The sequence below is a fragment of the Colias philodice genome, chromosome 15, assembly GCF_061535455.1.
Source record: "Colias philodice isolate Cphi_HAF_F1 chromosome 15, ilColPhil1 Martin Lab GWU primary, whole genome shotgun sequence".
NCBI lineage: Eukaryota > Metazoa > Arthropoda > Insecta > Lepidoptera > Pieridae > Colias > Colias philodice.
Genome location: NC_143100.1, coordinates 5051723 through 5066954, shown reverse-complemented (window position 1 = coordinate 5066954; position 15232 = coordinate 5051723). Strand labels below are relative to the sequence as shown.

Sequence of the window (15232 nt, the reverse complement as noted above, 5' to 3'; positions counted from 1 at the left end):
TTTCACTCGAGTAGTTATCAAGGCATATTAGGCAGAAATAACAATGAAAATTACAAAAATAGTCTACGTGATATAAAATATAAATATTTCATATATATATAAGGTATTTTCCCAAGTTTTGGGCGACACAAAACACAATTGAGTTTCTCTGTAAATAAAGTTTTTATTGTAATTAGTTTACATAGTTCACATTTAGTATTCATTAGTTCAATTTCACATTTAGTATTAACACAAGATCGTACCTGTAAATAAAGAAACAACATTTAATGTTTATAATTGTGTCGTTTCTTAATTAAATCACAATAAAGGATCAATAGTAATTTTATCCACAATGACGAGCGCTTTTTGTGAGATCCATAGATTACCTTCAAGTTTTCTTTACCACAGATTAGACTCAAACATAGAATTATAAACTGTTTTGATGTTTCGGTCAGATTGCGCGGGAATTCAAATTAATGAAAAATATATTTTTCATTACATATATTCAATCAAATGGGTACTGTGTGTTAAATATTTTAACGATATCACAACTGTTCAATACTTATTTACTTTTTTCCTTAATACAATTATTATAAAAAATATATACAATTTCTACATCCATTAAAACTTTGCTCACAATATTTGAACAGGAGAAAACGTCCACTACATCAATGTCTTATACTCGAACTGCGGGAGTCTGGCTTTTTTGAGTCATCCGATTATCTCCAAGATCTTATTTATGATAATATCCAGTTGGTTCAAAAGGACGACATAGGCATTGTCGTTGATTTGAGAAATAGAGAGGATTATCTGGAGCATATATCTGCAGGACTTATTCGGGCGGAAAAGTGCCGAGATAAAGGTAACTGTTCACTGAAATTACGTCCTTATTCTTATCTTTATGTAACACCTTAAGAGTAATTTTCCCCTAAGAATAAATCTTTATAAGCCGCTGTCACTCATAGACTGAGGTAGGAATAAGGAAACAAATAATGAAAGTAACAATATTACTGACATTTTCTATATCTGTGCCTGAAGGGTTTCGTTTTTCGAGTATATTCATAAGACTTTCTTTGGCTATTTCTGTACGGTTGAAAACAAGGTATATTTATACTTCTGACGCATTTTTATATTCATTTTGATTGCGAAAATCATTCGTTTATTATAATTACAAAAGATAGTGCAGATCAGGTTTTTGGAACTTTTTATTTTCTCATCGGCGAACTTTTTGTTTTTATAATAATTACCTGTTTATTTTCAAAGGGGATACTAAAAAGGAAAGCTTGGAGTTACTGTCATTGGCGTTGCAATATGCTGGGAAAGGAAAAGGAATATTGTGGCTTGCTGAGAAGTTTTTTCATGCTTCAATAGCTGTATCTAGTCAATACCTTATAGACGGAGGAAGACAAAAGGGCTGCTGCAAATACCATTATGCAAAATTCTTGCTCGATAAATGTAACTTGTAACTAATATTGTAAAATTTGTAATTGAGGAAGACAAATAGTTAAGACAATATTTTTCTACAGTTCCTGGGGCAGATCCCGAAGAGCCTTTTGTAATTTTGACAGAAGTCAGGGATAGTGCTATTGGAAAGGTATGTTTAGAAATATTATTGACATTAATTTTCATTTTTATATTGCTGTATATTGTGTGTGCGTTAAAATTATTGTGACATTTAAAAGCTTTATTTAGATAGCTGAATAAAACGTGTGACTAACAAGTTTTAAGTTTTGTAAATATAATCACAGGATTGGCCTCTTTACGAAGCAACTGATGAAGAGGATCCGATCTCATCTGAATTGCTATTTTGTGCTACAGCAATACAACTACATAGAGTGCTTGTAAATAAAGCAAGGTCATGTAGGAAAATGGATCCTGCGAAGTCTGAAAGACTAGCTCGCTTGGCTGAGAGGCGAGCTAAAGATGGTGCGAGCTAAATATATATTGATAATATTATAATAATATTTACTAACTAAATTTGAGTTTAAATGTAAACATAACCCAAAATTTATCTACACATTTAAAATTAAAATTAATGTTGTTTTGTATAACGGTTCTATCTAATAAATGAATAAAATCAATGATTATTAGTATTTGGACGAATAATTTAATGTATGTTTACAGAATAAACTTCTGCGACAATATTTTCCATTTGATACTCCCAAGGTTGTTTACAACTGCTGATCTAATTCGTTGTCATGATCAAGGCCACATATCAAATTTATTTGATTGGATATCTTCATAACAACTAATTTTAATAATGATATAATATCTTCCTAGCAAATGATATACCGAAAACTGCGGAAGCTATCATTGAAATCGGGATTAGTCAACTGACGATGAATAATTTGAACAATGCTCAAAAAACATTTGAAAAGGCATTTAAAATATATTCTGAACACAATGATATTAAGGGCTTATGTGAAACTAGAATGCATATGGCAGCTGTGATGCAAAGGTATTTATTACAATACCTACAATATTTTTACCACCGACCTTGCTTATTATGTCTACTTAGATAGAATACGCAAATATTGTTCAATTAATAATTAATGTGTTACGCTAAACAAGGTGTGCAGATAGGAATGCACGTTAACACTGGACTTTGCTTATCCCCAACCTTGGCACTTTCCTTAATGATCAAGGCAACCATGTACGTCTTTTAATGATAATCAGATAGAAGTTATATTTTTGTATTGTGGCTATAGCTTCTGGTTTAACTAGAAATAATCTAGTCACATGATCACAAAAATGATATCTATAACGTGGTATTTTAAAGTATTTTTATTTTTATACCAGGTTAGGGGAGCATGAAAAAGCGGCGAAGTTATTGACTGAGATGGGCGCATTAGCAATGGACAATGGTCTACGTCTTCAATTGGGACAAGCATTGCACCTGTTAGGAGAACTGCATCTCAGGAGAGAAAGGCCTGAACTGGGCACACAGCATCTTACTGAAGCTTTTCAATGTTTCTTGGGAATAAACTGGGTATGGTGCTAAGGAAGTGTATTGTATTACTGTATTAGGTTAAGTTCTTTAATTGATAAATTAATTATAATTAACATTTTTTCAATAGCAAATTAACGCTACAATATAATTTAAACCTATCGAATCGAAATATTTATAATAGGAAAATCGTGTAATTTACATCAATGAAATGATTCAATAACAATTCAACGGAGTGATTTTGGTTTATTGGATTTGTCATTGGTTTAGGATTAAACTAATTGAAAATTAAAAAAAAAAATTAAAAATACGGCGTACGATGGTGCCGACACACATTGCTAATTTATTATATGTATAGATCCTACAGAACGATTCAGAAGCATTTGATATCTTACAATATTACTTTTATATATGTTTTGTTCTTCATTTGGATTTAAACTGAATATGTTTAAAAGCTCGTAGTTCTAATAGAGTTCACTTAAATCACTTGAATGAATCTCGCTTCGAAGTACATATATTATTATATGAGTAGGTACATGTTACAAGTACATCGTAATTAGCATACCACCTTGGTTATTGATCAGTTTGAACAAGTTTTTTTTTACGTTTGTCTAATTTTTATTAAAGTTTTCCTTATTTTTTGAACTACTACGGCTTCAAGGTATACGAATTATTGAAATCCTTAGAGCAAATCGAACCGCACTCATTCGGTTTCAGAAATTTTACGTCGTAAACATTAAACTTGCTAGTTTTTAATCATAATTAAAACCTCTTAAAAGTAATTATTATGTGCTCTTCTTTATCCATAAAATAGAGTTGGTACGATTATATATTACATATTTGTAATTAGTAATTACATAAATTGATATCATAATATTTAAATAAATAATTAGGTTTATTATGTACATAATTAATTGGCAAAATTCGTAGTTGAACTCGTATTGCACAAAATATAAAGCATAAAAATTAAATACTCATATTAATAATGATTGCTAAGTTCAAGGATATACTTTTAACCGAGTTAATTATTTCCTATTATTTATAAAAGAATGTGGAAAGGTACTTTGTAATTTGATTGCAAAATTATAAAACAGGTTAACGGATCTTTGTTTTGATTTTATAAAAATTTCAATTAAAATACCATAAAGTTAGATAGATACAAAAAGCTTAATAATTTATGTATGAAACAAGTAGATAAGTAAAATAAATTGTTTTTGAATTGTTAGTAAACAATAGGGCCAATTATATTGAAGTTCAGGTTTTAAGAGAGAGTTTTCTTTCAGAAAAATACATCAACAACTGATGAGTTGATGTCAACCGCTACAGAAAGAGAAATTGATGTTATTTATAAGCAAGGAATATTCGATGTTTATGTTGAAGAAGCAGAACAATCACGACTTATGATGGCGATTTCTGCAGGTCAGATGATAGTTTGAGTATTTCTATCGGATGAATGTTTCGGGTCTCTCTATTTCAATACTTTCATTACTGGAAGGCTAATAACTATAAGGAATAACGGGAAAACAGATGCATATCATCAATACATATAATAAAATTCTAGAAAAGTGGTGTCTGTACAATGAAAATATGTAAAAAAAAATTAGCAGGGGTTATTACTAAATCGATCCCAAACCCAAAACTGTTGTTAAAAAAATTTTTGTCTGTTTGTCTGTTTGTCTGTTTGTCTGTTTGTCGGTTTGTCTGTTTGTCTGTATGTTTGAACACGCTAATCTCAGAAACGGCTTATCCGATTTAGATGCGGTTTTCACTAATATATTGTGGTAAGCTTCATTTAACATTTAGTGTTTATTTCATGTCAATCGGTTCATAAATAAAAAAGTTATGACCATTTAAGTAATCACAGCGAACATTTGCTAAGGCATTCTATACATGAATTACTTTATTACGTAAATTATACGCTAAAGTTATTCCTTGACATCTCCAGATGATCATATCGAAAGTCCCCAAGCGTGGGGGGGGGGTGGTTATGCTGAGGGGGTAGTAGGGGGGGTCAAAGGACCTTTATTTAGATTTTTGCTCATAAGTCTAAAACCTGCACAAATAGCATTATGGTTACTTCTAGGTAAATTTTATACATATATAAAAGGTCTTTGAAATTATGTCGTAGGTATTATATTTTTAACCCCCGACGCAAAAAGAGGGGTGTTATGTCCGCTATGTGTGTTTGCGTGTCTGTCTGTGCCAACTGCCACCGTAGCTCGCTAACGGGTAATACGAATTAGATGCGTTTTTTTGTTACATTACCTAGTTGTTTATTATATTATATAGGGGTAAGTGGGAATGAAAAAAACGAATGATAGTTGTTAATGTAGGTTGTTAATGTAGGTTATACCCAAGTGATATATCAAATGAAAATAGACGACATGTTTGAAACAATTAGTCAAATTTTATCAAAATCGGTTCATCCATTTATTTGATATAGGGGTAAAAGTGGGAATAAATAAATGAATTTTATCAAATATACTCAAGTGACGTATCTAATGAAAGACATGACGTGTAAAGTACAATAAGTAAATCATATTTTATCAAAATTGGTTCATCCATTTATTGTATATATACATAATATGTAGGTATATAAGTGGGAATAAAAGTTGTCGAATATACCCAAGTGGCATATCAAATGAAAGGGCATGACCTGACGTAAGAAGTATAATGAGGCATATTTAATCAAAATCGGTTCATCCAATAATTATATGTAGGGCAAAAGTGAGAATGAGCAAAACGAATGCTGTCTGTTATACCCAAGTGATATATCAAATGAAAAAAGACGACCTGTCAGAAACAATTAAGTAGTCCAATGTTATCAAAATCGGTTCCATTTATTTAATATAGGGGTAAAAGTGGGAATAAATAAATAAATTTTATCAAATATACTCAAGTGACTTATCTAATGAAAGACATGACGTGTAAAGTACAAAAAGACATATTTTATCAAAATTGGTTCATCCATTTATTGGATATAAGGTATAAAAGTGGGAATAAAAGTTGTCAAATAATATACCCAAGTGGCATATCAAATGAAAGGGCATGACCTGACATGAGAAGTATAATGTCGAGGCATATTTAATCAAAATCGGTTCATCCATTTATTGATTTATAGCGGTAAAAGTGGGAATGAATAATCGAATGTGGTCAAATAATATAATCAAGCGGCATATCAAATGACGTGTGAATTAAAATTAGTCATGTTTTATCAAAATTGGTTAATCTGTTTATTACATACTAGCTTTCCGCCTGCGGCTTCGCCCGCGTTTTCAAAGAAAAACCCGCATAGTTCCCGTTCCCGTGGGATTTCCGGGATAAAACCTAGCCTATGTTACTCGTGGATAATGTGGCTTTCGAATGGTGAAAGAATTTTTAAAATTGGTCCAGTAGTTTATGAGCCTATTCATTACAATCAAACAAACAAACAAACAAACAAACAAACAAACAAACAAAGTTTTCCTCTTTATAATATTATTATTAGTGTAGATAGGTAAGCATATAGAGCACCTTAGGGGTGATAGTGGGGATAAATAATCCAAATGGAGTACCAAACGAAAGGATATGCATGTAAATATATAGGTATGATTAGACATGGTTTAGATCAAAATCGGTTCTGCCATTTACTAGGGGTGAAAGGGGAAAGTTGAAAGTCTGTGAAAGTAGAAGGAATATGGAAGCGGGAGAATAACCACATCCTGGAAATTTTGAACTCTTCTGTACCTAAGTTTTATAGCTCAGTTTAGTAATAAATTTTACTAACAGTTCTTTTGTGTTATTATTTATTTTATTTCTTAACTTTATAATAATGTGTAAGTACCTACTTATAATTTAGTTGTATATGATAGTACGTGTTTCAAGACGTGTTTACTCAATAATTGTGTGTTAAGTAGTAACTACTATGCAGTCACTATTCCACGCGGACGAAGTCGCGGGCACAGCTAGTTATTAAATAAAAATACAATACACATATCTCTTGCTTCAAGAAAATGGAGGTAGGTAACCAATCCTACATATTAAGGATAATTTATATGTAGGATTGGTAAATCTTAGCTAGAGTCGCCATAGATACAAAAATAATGATATGTAAAGTTTTATCACATTTATTTTATACTGTAAGTAATCGGCATAGACAATAAAATGCCAATCGAACCCTAATTACGTATTCGATTTTTTAAGACGAAACAGTTATATTATTAGCATATCTATGTTCATGTGAAAAAGTCACGTTTTCAAACTGAATACATTTTGTGTTTCACGTGCCCAATAGTTCTTGTTTTAAATAAATTAAAATTTTATCTTATTTAAAAAATCTATTATTTTTGAAACCTGTTCAAAATGGTCCAGGCCTAAAAGCTTTCAAAATTGAACGAGAGATATGTTGATTGGTAATAATACAACATTCAGTGTTTTTTTATTTCAATTATGCGCAATTATATTCAATCTTTCAATTCGAGTTTATTTTTATCATATGCGTAAGCTAACGATACAATAATCGTTAACCAGTACTTTATAAAATTCTATTAATATTTTTTTGCCCTGTCCAATAACTGGAAATTTTCGATAAAAACTTTACTTGATATTAAAATTCTGTTGTGGATTAACTAATAATCCATTTTAATTCCTATAATGTATAACGCTACTGGACATTTATCACATCACATTAATGATTTTAATTATGCCAGATTTAATGTAATACAATTGTGCTCTGATCAGAACAGACTTGTATTGTTTTTAAAGTGTAGACGTAATGAATAGGGAATTTGCCATTTTATGGTACGTGTGAAAGAAACTTATATCACCTGTAAATATTCATGAGTTTGCTATATAGTATTGTGTGAATAATAACTGTATCTGGCTAAATAGGACAAGAACTTATGGCGTCATACTTCAATCTTCTACGAGAAGCCAGAAAGTGTTCAATTGCAAAGATAAAGACAATAGAATGGAAGCTTTCACAAACTGGTTGGTGGATAAAAAAGCAACATCACGATTTCTTACCATGCTTGTGTCCGTTGCACCAAAGATCACCGCTTGATATACTACGGTAATTCCTTATTGATTCATGATTTCTATTGCAAGTCGCACGATTCAGGAAGAACTTATTTGAGCACGTGTTTCATGGCGATTATCATTTGTTTTTTTTTACTTGTAAAGCTCTGTCAATAGTCTCCTTTTTTAGATATTTTATTACTGGCCATTATGTCAAAAATGTCTATTAATAGTCTTTATTAATAATCATTGAACTATTTGTTAATGTAAAAGCTTATTTATATAACACATGTTCTATTTTAGAATGCAACTGGAGAAAAAATCTATACCAACAAATTTATCTGGCGTCGAGACAGACTTAAATTTAGGAAGAACTGGAACTATTGAAGATATAAGAATATTAAGGAGCAGTTTCGCAAAGGAGCGTTCTGTAGAAGGTGCGAAATTTATAAATAAAATATGATATTAAGATTTTTCCTTTATTGCTTCATCACATTTATCCTATACGCATAGACAATGTTGACTATTTACAATGCATCATATGCATAATATTATAAAATATAATCCTAACACGATTGAGCAATATTGAAACGTTTGTACCTCTTCATCCCATTTAAAAATCTGCCACCCAGATTAATTGTTCATTCTTAACAATACAAAAATTAACAATAATTTAGTCAGTACTGGTATCACAAATGCATGTAACGATAAATACTGTATAAATGTGCACATTTTCTACAGTTAAATATATGTACTAAGTATTTATATATTAGAATCTATTTCTTGTTCAGCAAGCTTTGGTCATTCTTTTGCGTGGTTCCAAGCGTACTTTGAATCCTTCAGCTCGTTTGAGGATGATGTCAGCCTGGAGTTTGAAGTCGGACTCCTTAAGGTCTGAGTAGACGCGGAAGTTCCTTAGAATTGTTGAGAGAATTATCTTAAGCTTCAGCATGGCGTATTTACGACCTGTAAAAATTTATAGTTTTTATTAGAAAATAAGTTCCGTTTGAATTTTTAAATATTGTGTCCATTTCTTTAAAATCTAGTTTACTTACCAACACAACTTCTAGGTCCCGCAGAGAATGGCACAAAGGCGTAGTAGTGGCGGTTAGCGGAGCGTTCCGGCAAGAAGTTGTCTGGGTTGAATTTGTCAGGGTTAGGATAGATGTCCTCACGACGGTGCAATTTATATGTAGCGATAATTACTGTAGAGCCGGCTGGGACTTTCTTTCCGTTGGATGCTATAAAATATCAATGATATTAAATATAAACATACAAAAGTTTATTAACAAGGATAGTAATAAGATGAAGATGTTGAAGACTATTATATAGAATTCAACTTACGCATTGTAATATCTTGTTTAAGGTGACGAGCAATAATTGGCACGGGAGGGAACATGCGGAGCGTTTCCATCAGACATCTTTCCAAGTATTTCATTTCCAATGTATCCTGGAAGGTGGCTGGGCGGTCTGAGTCACCGAATATGCTGTCGAGCTCTTCGACTACTTTATCTTGAATGTCTTGGTGGATGCCCATAGCTGATAAGAAGAAACTGCTACCAGCGGCTGTGGTGTCGTGTCCCTGAATAATAATTAAATTATTAGAATATATAAATTGTAAACAATGTAGTTTATATTATTTTGTGAAAAAGAAAGTAAAGTACCTCAAACATAATAGTGTCGACTTGTTCTTTGATTTCCTCGTCGGAAATTACAACACCACCCTGAGCGCTTTCTAAAAGCAGGTCAAGGAAAGCCAAACGTTTCTTCTGGCCGACGTCATCATCGACATCCAAGTCATCCTTTAAGCCAGATGATTGACCGAAGGAAAGTCCTTCAACTGATGTAGTCTTGGCAGACTCGGTTTCCTTTTCAACAACTTCGGTCACGACAGCTGATGGTTTCTTGCCAGATTCGAATTCTTCCTTCTTCTTCTTAATGACCTATGAAAATAATAAAATATTCGTTATTTTATAGTTGTAAAATGATAATTTTCAATAATAACAATACCTCGGTCTATGTATAAATTTAAATAATTACCTTCTTAGTCAATCCGTGAATAATGTCGAGCAGTTTGTTTTGCAGCTTAGCGTATTGGGTAAAGCTGAATAAGAAGTCGGGTCTGAGCCAAATCTTGGTGTGTCTCAAGTGAAGGATGTCGCACATCTTCATGACAGCCATAGCATATTCGAAACCACTGCGGTCTTGTGTGCTCTTGCTTACACCCATAGCGGTTTCTGTAAATAAATCGATATATATTCAGAAAACAATTCGTACTAGATCGCATCATTGACCCCGATTGTATTTAAAATGTTGCGTAATCAGAATAGTATCACTCCGTAATCCCGAGCCCGTTTTAGTGAATATTGGCCATTAGCGTTACGTGTTTCGTGGGGGGTCGTCTGAGTCGACCTATTTAGTATCTTTGCATACTTTTCCTTATGCCATTATGAATTACATTAATGTTATGTACTAGAAGCACGTTCTAAAGCCTACGGTCATGTTATCATTGACTTGTATATAAACAACGCAATTGCTTCCATAAAAGTCGCGGATGTTATGTGAACGCGATAGAATGCCCTATTTAATCGTTACTTCCTGCACATTATTTAAATAGTTATGCACGGTCATTCTTTTTCTAATACTTGTATATTTTTAGGATAAAAATATTCTTATTATACGTTTACTACTGTATTATATACTTACTAGGTAAGTATCAAGACGTAATATATCTAAGTATGTAGTTTTCCATTTAAAGCAATTATTTATAGAAACCAATCGAATAAGATCAACACGCATATATAGAAACAGAATATATAATTAAAAAAAACAGTCATTATTATAAATTATACACTAGATACACTACAATTATTATTATAAAGAAATTAGACAAATTGCAATGTCACGCTGTAAACAAATGTTTTGTGGGGATACGTCTTGCCTTGAAGTTACAACCTGAGACCGATCTCAAGCTGACCTCAAGGCAATTTTATGACCACTGTCTTTGATGAAAACATAATAATATGTAGTATTGCTATTTATATTATTACGTGACAAGGCATTTTAATCGAGTAGTTTTATTTACATATTTTTTTCTTTAATACAGAACCAGATTTTAATGATCACATCCGTTAAGGATATTCAAACGTAAATTTTGTAAGTTAATATTTATGCAAATTGTTATGAATAGAAAAAATGTATGTGCAAGGTAAAAAATTAATATCTCATATAGCTCTTTGAATTTAATTAAGTTTTTACGTTTGTTACAAGCATAATTAGTTTTTTGTGTTTTTCAAATCACATTTATTTTTAATGCTCTATAAGTTTATTTTTTAATTTAATTAGATTTTTCGTTTATTAAGAGATCATAAATAATGAATGGCCTTGCCTTTTTTACTGTTAATATTCTTGAAATATGTAACGTAAATTACATCTGGGAAGTCCTTTCAGAATTAACTTACCTAATAAGATTTCCACGGTGCACTCGCTCATGTAGTCGTGGCAGTCGAATTCTCTTGTTTCCTTCTTCAGTTTTTCGACAACAGCCCTTGAGTTGGCATTGAAGAGGTCAATGAAACTCTTCAAAACGTTTAAGTGGAAAGTGGGTGCAATAAGTTTTCGGTGGGAACGCCATTTTTGACCTAAAAATAAAAGTTTTATCAATTCCTACGACCTCCAAATGCTCTTTAAATGTAACTACCTCTTTAGTATTCAGCGAAGGTGCCGCGATATATTAGTTGGAGGTTCACCACCTTCAGGCATGTTTATGTTTATGCTTGGCAGATTTGGTAGCACTGCTCGTTTAATAAAGATGAATAAGAAAAGATCCTAATAAACAACGATTAATATTTACATTGGAAATAATGAAATCTCAATAAAAACCGATTATTGTTTACATTGGCATAATATATTTTACCGGATAGTATACCTACATAACTAATGCGTATTTCTCTCAATAAAAGTAAATATTTATAAGCGACAGGACTTTGCTTCACTTTCGCACAAAAATTTACAAGAAAAAACATCAAAGTTCTATTTTTACATCGACAATACGAAATATTCTATAAAAAAAATTGGATCCGTTTATTATTCTACCTTTTGTTTACGTCAAATACATCACTGCTCATTTACATTCATGAAATCGAGTTTAGAATGATTGAGACTTCTTTACATCAGTTGCGTCTCCTTTACTTTCTCTGTTATAAACAAATACAAACCTGTGCTGATAAGGAGACCGTTTCCAAGCCAGGGCTTGAAGAATTTGTACTCGTCGGCCTTATCGATGTGGACATGGCTACTGAGGATCAGCTCCACATCACGAGGGTCGTAGAGGAACACCAAAAGACGAGGTCCAATCCATACTTTGATCACGCTGTCATCAAACTCCTCACTACGTTTAATCATGGTTTGGAAAATTTCTGCAGACAAAAAAATATAGACTTTAATATAATGCTATTTTAAGGTTAATGTGTCTCGTAATTATTTAATCAATTTATATTAATCACATGAATATAAAACCACTCATTTACACATTTAATTGTTTTGCACATTATTTATAGAATACCGATTTATTAATGAATTTAAAGATAATAAAAACGAGTGATATAACGTATTATTAAGGGACGGACGTGTATTGAATAACTTTTATTTTTATTTTTTTTAACGGTACAGAGTAGAGTCATGTCTTTCTTCTTTTTTATTTTTATATCTTTAAATTTTCTCAATATTTTTCTTCATATATTTATTATTTTAGATCGTTAATAAATCAGTCGTTGTGAAATAATGCAATTTTTATCCCATCAAAGACTTATGATATTGCTTACCGGCAGATCCTCCAGTGAATTCCAAGGCATTTCCGATGAGGGGTAATCCCTTTGGTCCCGAGAGTTTATCAGCCAATTCGTATAGGTTCCTTCTGGACATGCGCCAGTATGTGTACCATAGGATGAGAGCTGGTACCAGAAGCACGTAGAACAGGTTGGTAGCCGCCCAGGTGCTGGACTGGGCAACTGTCTCAGCAGCCGCGTAACTCATTTTGCGGTTTATTGCCTGTTTGTAGGAGATAAATGTTTGAGCTATGATCTTTATACAATGCACTATTATAATATATGCTTCCACAATATTGAGGTTTTAATTGATATGATGCCTATTGTGATTGATCCACTGGATATTTTTTTACTATTAATAAATGAAGCTAATAAAAGCGTGTTAAAAAAAAGTTATTTTGATGATCGCTAGTTGATTTAATTATGAATCGTTTAAATAAATCCTACATAATAAATAGATTAATTAATATCAGTTAATGACTAATCGACCTTTTATTTAAAGATAAAACAATTAAAGAAACTGTTCACAAGGATATATGGTATTTTTCCAAGTTCTTAATCCAGTTCGAGAAACCGCAACGGAATTTTTCTGTTCAATGAAGAAGGCTTCATAGAATCAAGTTATTGAGAACCAATTATTATAGAAATTAAAAAATAATTATAGTAAAATTTCCATTCAACAAGTATTTTAATCGAAAAAAAAAATATTGTAATTTGTTCCATACATTATTATCACATTTTATTATATAAGATAAAACCGATTTTAATATTAAAAATATATATATTATATTTATGATAGATAATAAAAATAAAAAAAAAATATAGATATTTGAAACCTTTCATTTTTCACATTCATCCCGTAGCGATATTCAAACTATACCTGTTTTGAACAACTTAGCACAATATTATGAACATTAAAACTTTAAAACTATTTTAAATCTACGTGATAAACCTTCCAACACTTAAAATCACAATAGGCAGTCCTTTGATTGAACAAATTTATCTACGTCGAATTTAACTCACATCACTGTAAAAACTTTATGGTAAAGCCCTACCTTCTTCCAGTAAGAACCGGCTCCTACAAGCCCCTACTGTTTCGAATAAACCTTGGCTGATGCTGAGGGGTGTCCAGCACGTCTTTATATCGACTATTTATGATTCTCACGCGCAACAACCTATATAGACGCTTATGACGTCACCAAACGACGCCGCTAAGCGCCGCGTGTTTATCGAACTATTATGCAAATGTTCTAAAACTTTTGATGCGATTTATTTGTCGAACTGAAAGCTCTAGATACTGAACAACGCTAGCACTCAAAGCGTCAGCACGTATCTCTATCACGAAACGGGGTATGTAACCCTTAGGTTCTTTCTCTTCAATACTTTCTTCAATTTAACACAATAAGTGAAGGTCGTATTAGTGACACACAAATATTTGCACATAGTTTGTAAGTCAAATTTATTCAGCGAATCTGTTTGATTTTGTGTTTATGGACATATACCTAAGTTGTAGTGATTTTACCGATTATTTAATTCTTGACGTAAATAAGAAGTACTCTGAAGTACAGGTAAACTAAAGTGTTTGTTTATAATTTTCGATTCTCAAATAAGAATTGGGATATTTTGGCAATTGACGTGTACAATTTATTAATTACCTATAACAACTTTTTGTGATAGTTACATGAAATTGCGCAATTATATGTTATTTGTGTACAGTGTAATTTGTGGATAGAGAACGCTTTTGTTTCACCAATACAATGCGAATACAATCTAGAGGCTACTCTGAAAACATGATATTTTTTGTCGTATCGAAAATGGTTTTGCTTGTAAAAAATAAGTAGAATAGTATTCTATAACTAGGTGATTGCATTAGGCATTTCGTTTTATTTAATCTTAGAAAATAAATGATCTGTTTTTTATGCTTAATTAAATAAAAATATGCTGATATTGTTTACATTGCTTTAGATTCGACACAATAGAATCAAAATGTTGTGGTATTTTGTTACAGACGAGGTTGTAACAAACGAATAAATACTTTTTTGCTTGTGACTTATAAAATGTAATTGTTTTGTTAATAAAACCACGCTATTTATCGTTCTGTTAGCAATATACTTATCGTCACGTTTTAAATACTTTTGTTCAGAATCCATGTTAAACCAATTCTTTGTTGTCTCCACTTATTATAATATAATCCTTCGAAATTAGAATCCTAACGTTAAGTAAATGTTATGCGGATTTGAACTAATTTAACATTTAAATAGCATATAAAAAATAGATAAAACTACTAATTCTAGAATTTAAATCTACTTTTACGGATGCACTCAAACAGTTTTGTTGCATTTTATCAGAAAATTAAAACAATAAAAATCGGTGAAACCTTGAAAATTAAAAGGATTTATTGTTGATTGTAACTAATGCGTTTATAGCAATTATGCTAATTTATTGTAAATTGTAAATATTTAATTAAGCAGTATTATCTACTTGT

The 15232-nt window shown here is 31.5% G+C and overlaps 2 protein-coding genes across 2 annotated transcripts; one reads left to right on the top strand and one right to left on the bottom strand.

The window, feature by feature from the left end:
• Nucleotides 1-492: 492 nt before the first annotated feature.
• On the top strand, nt 493-8386 carry LOC149482192 (tetratricopeptide repeat protein 29-like). The gene is made up of 10 exons (XM_089704078.1): nt 493-503; nt 630-841; nt 1243-1434; nt 1506-1573; nt 1728-1905; nt 2260-2437; nt 2779-2968; nt 4210-4345; nt 7796-7976; nt 8225-8386. The coding sequence occupies exons 1-10, from the start codon at nt 493-495 to the stop codon at nt 8382-8384; spliced, it is 1506 nt and encodes a 501-aa protein (XP_089560204.1). The 3' UTR covers nt 8385-8386.
• Nucleotides 8387-13909, bottom strand: Cyp4g15 (Cytochrome P450 4g15). Its single transcript, XM_089704238.1, has 9 exons — nt 13803-13909; nt 12745-12970; nt 12139-12339; nt 11383-11562; nt 9962-10158; nt 9586-9864; nt 9266-9503; nt 8977-9162; nt 8387-8887 (listed from the first exon to the last, which is right to left on the bottom strand). The coding sequence occupies exons 2-9, from the start codon at nt 12953-12955 to the stop codon at nt 8709-8711; spliced, it is 1671 nt and encodes a 556-aa protein (XP_089560364.1). The 5' UTR covers nt 12956-12970; nt 13803-13909; the 3' UTR covers nt 8387-8708.
• Between the last annotated feature and the right edge of the window lie 1323 nt (nt 13910-15232).

Coding starts and splice junctions, on each gene's coding strand:
- LOC149482192 (XM_089704078.1), top strand. Junction 842..1,242: donor GGAAAAGTGCCGAGATAAAG/GTAACTGTTCAC, acceptor TTATTTTCAAAG/GGGATACTAAAAAGGAAAGC. Junction 2,969..4,209: donor GTTTCTTGGGAATAAACTGG/GTATGGTGCTAA, acceptor GTTTTCTTTCAG/AAAAATACATCAACAACTGA.
- Cyp4g15 (XM_089704238.1), bottom strand. CDS start 12,955: ATGAGTTACGCGGCTGCTGAGACAGTTGCCCAGTCCAGCACCTGGGCG. Junction 11,563..12,138: donor CGGTCTCCTTATCAGCACAG/GTTTGTATTTGT, acceptor TTTTATTTTTAG/GTCAAAAATGGCGTTCCCAC. Junction 9,865..9,961: donor TTCACGGATTGACTAAGAAG/GTAATTATTTAA, acceptor TTATTTTCATAG/GTCATTAAGAAGAAGAAGGA.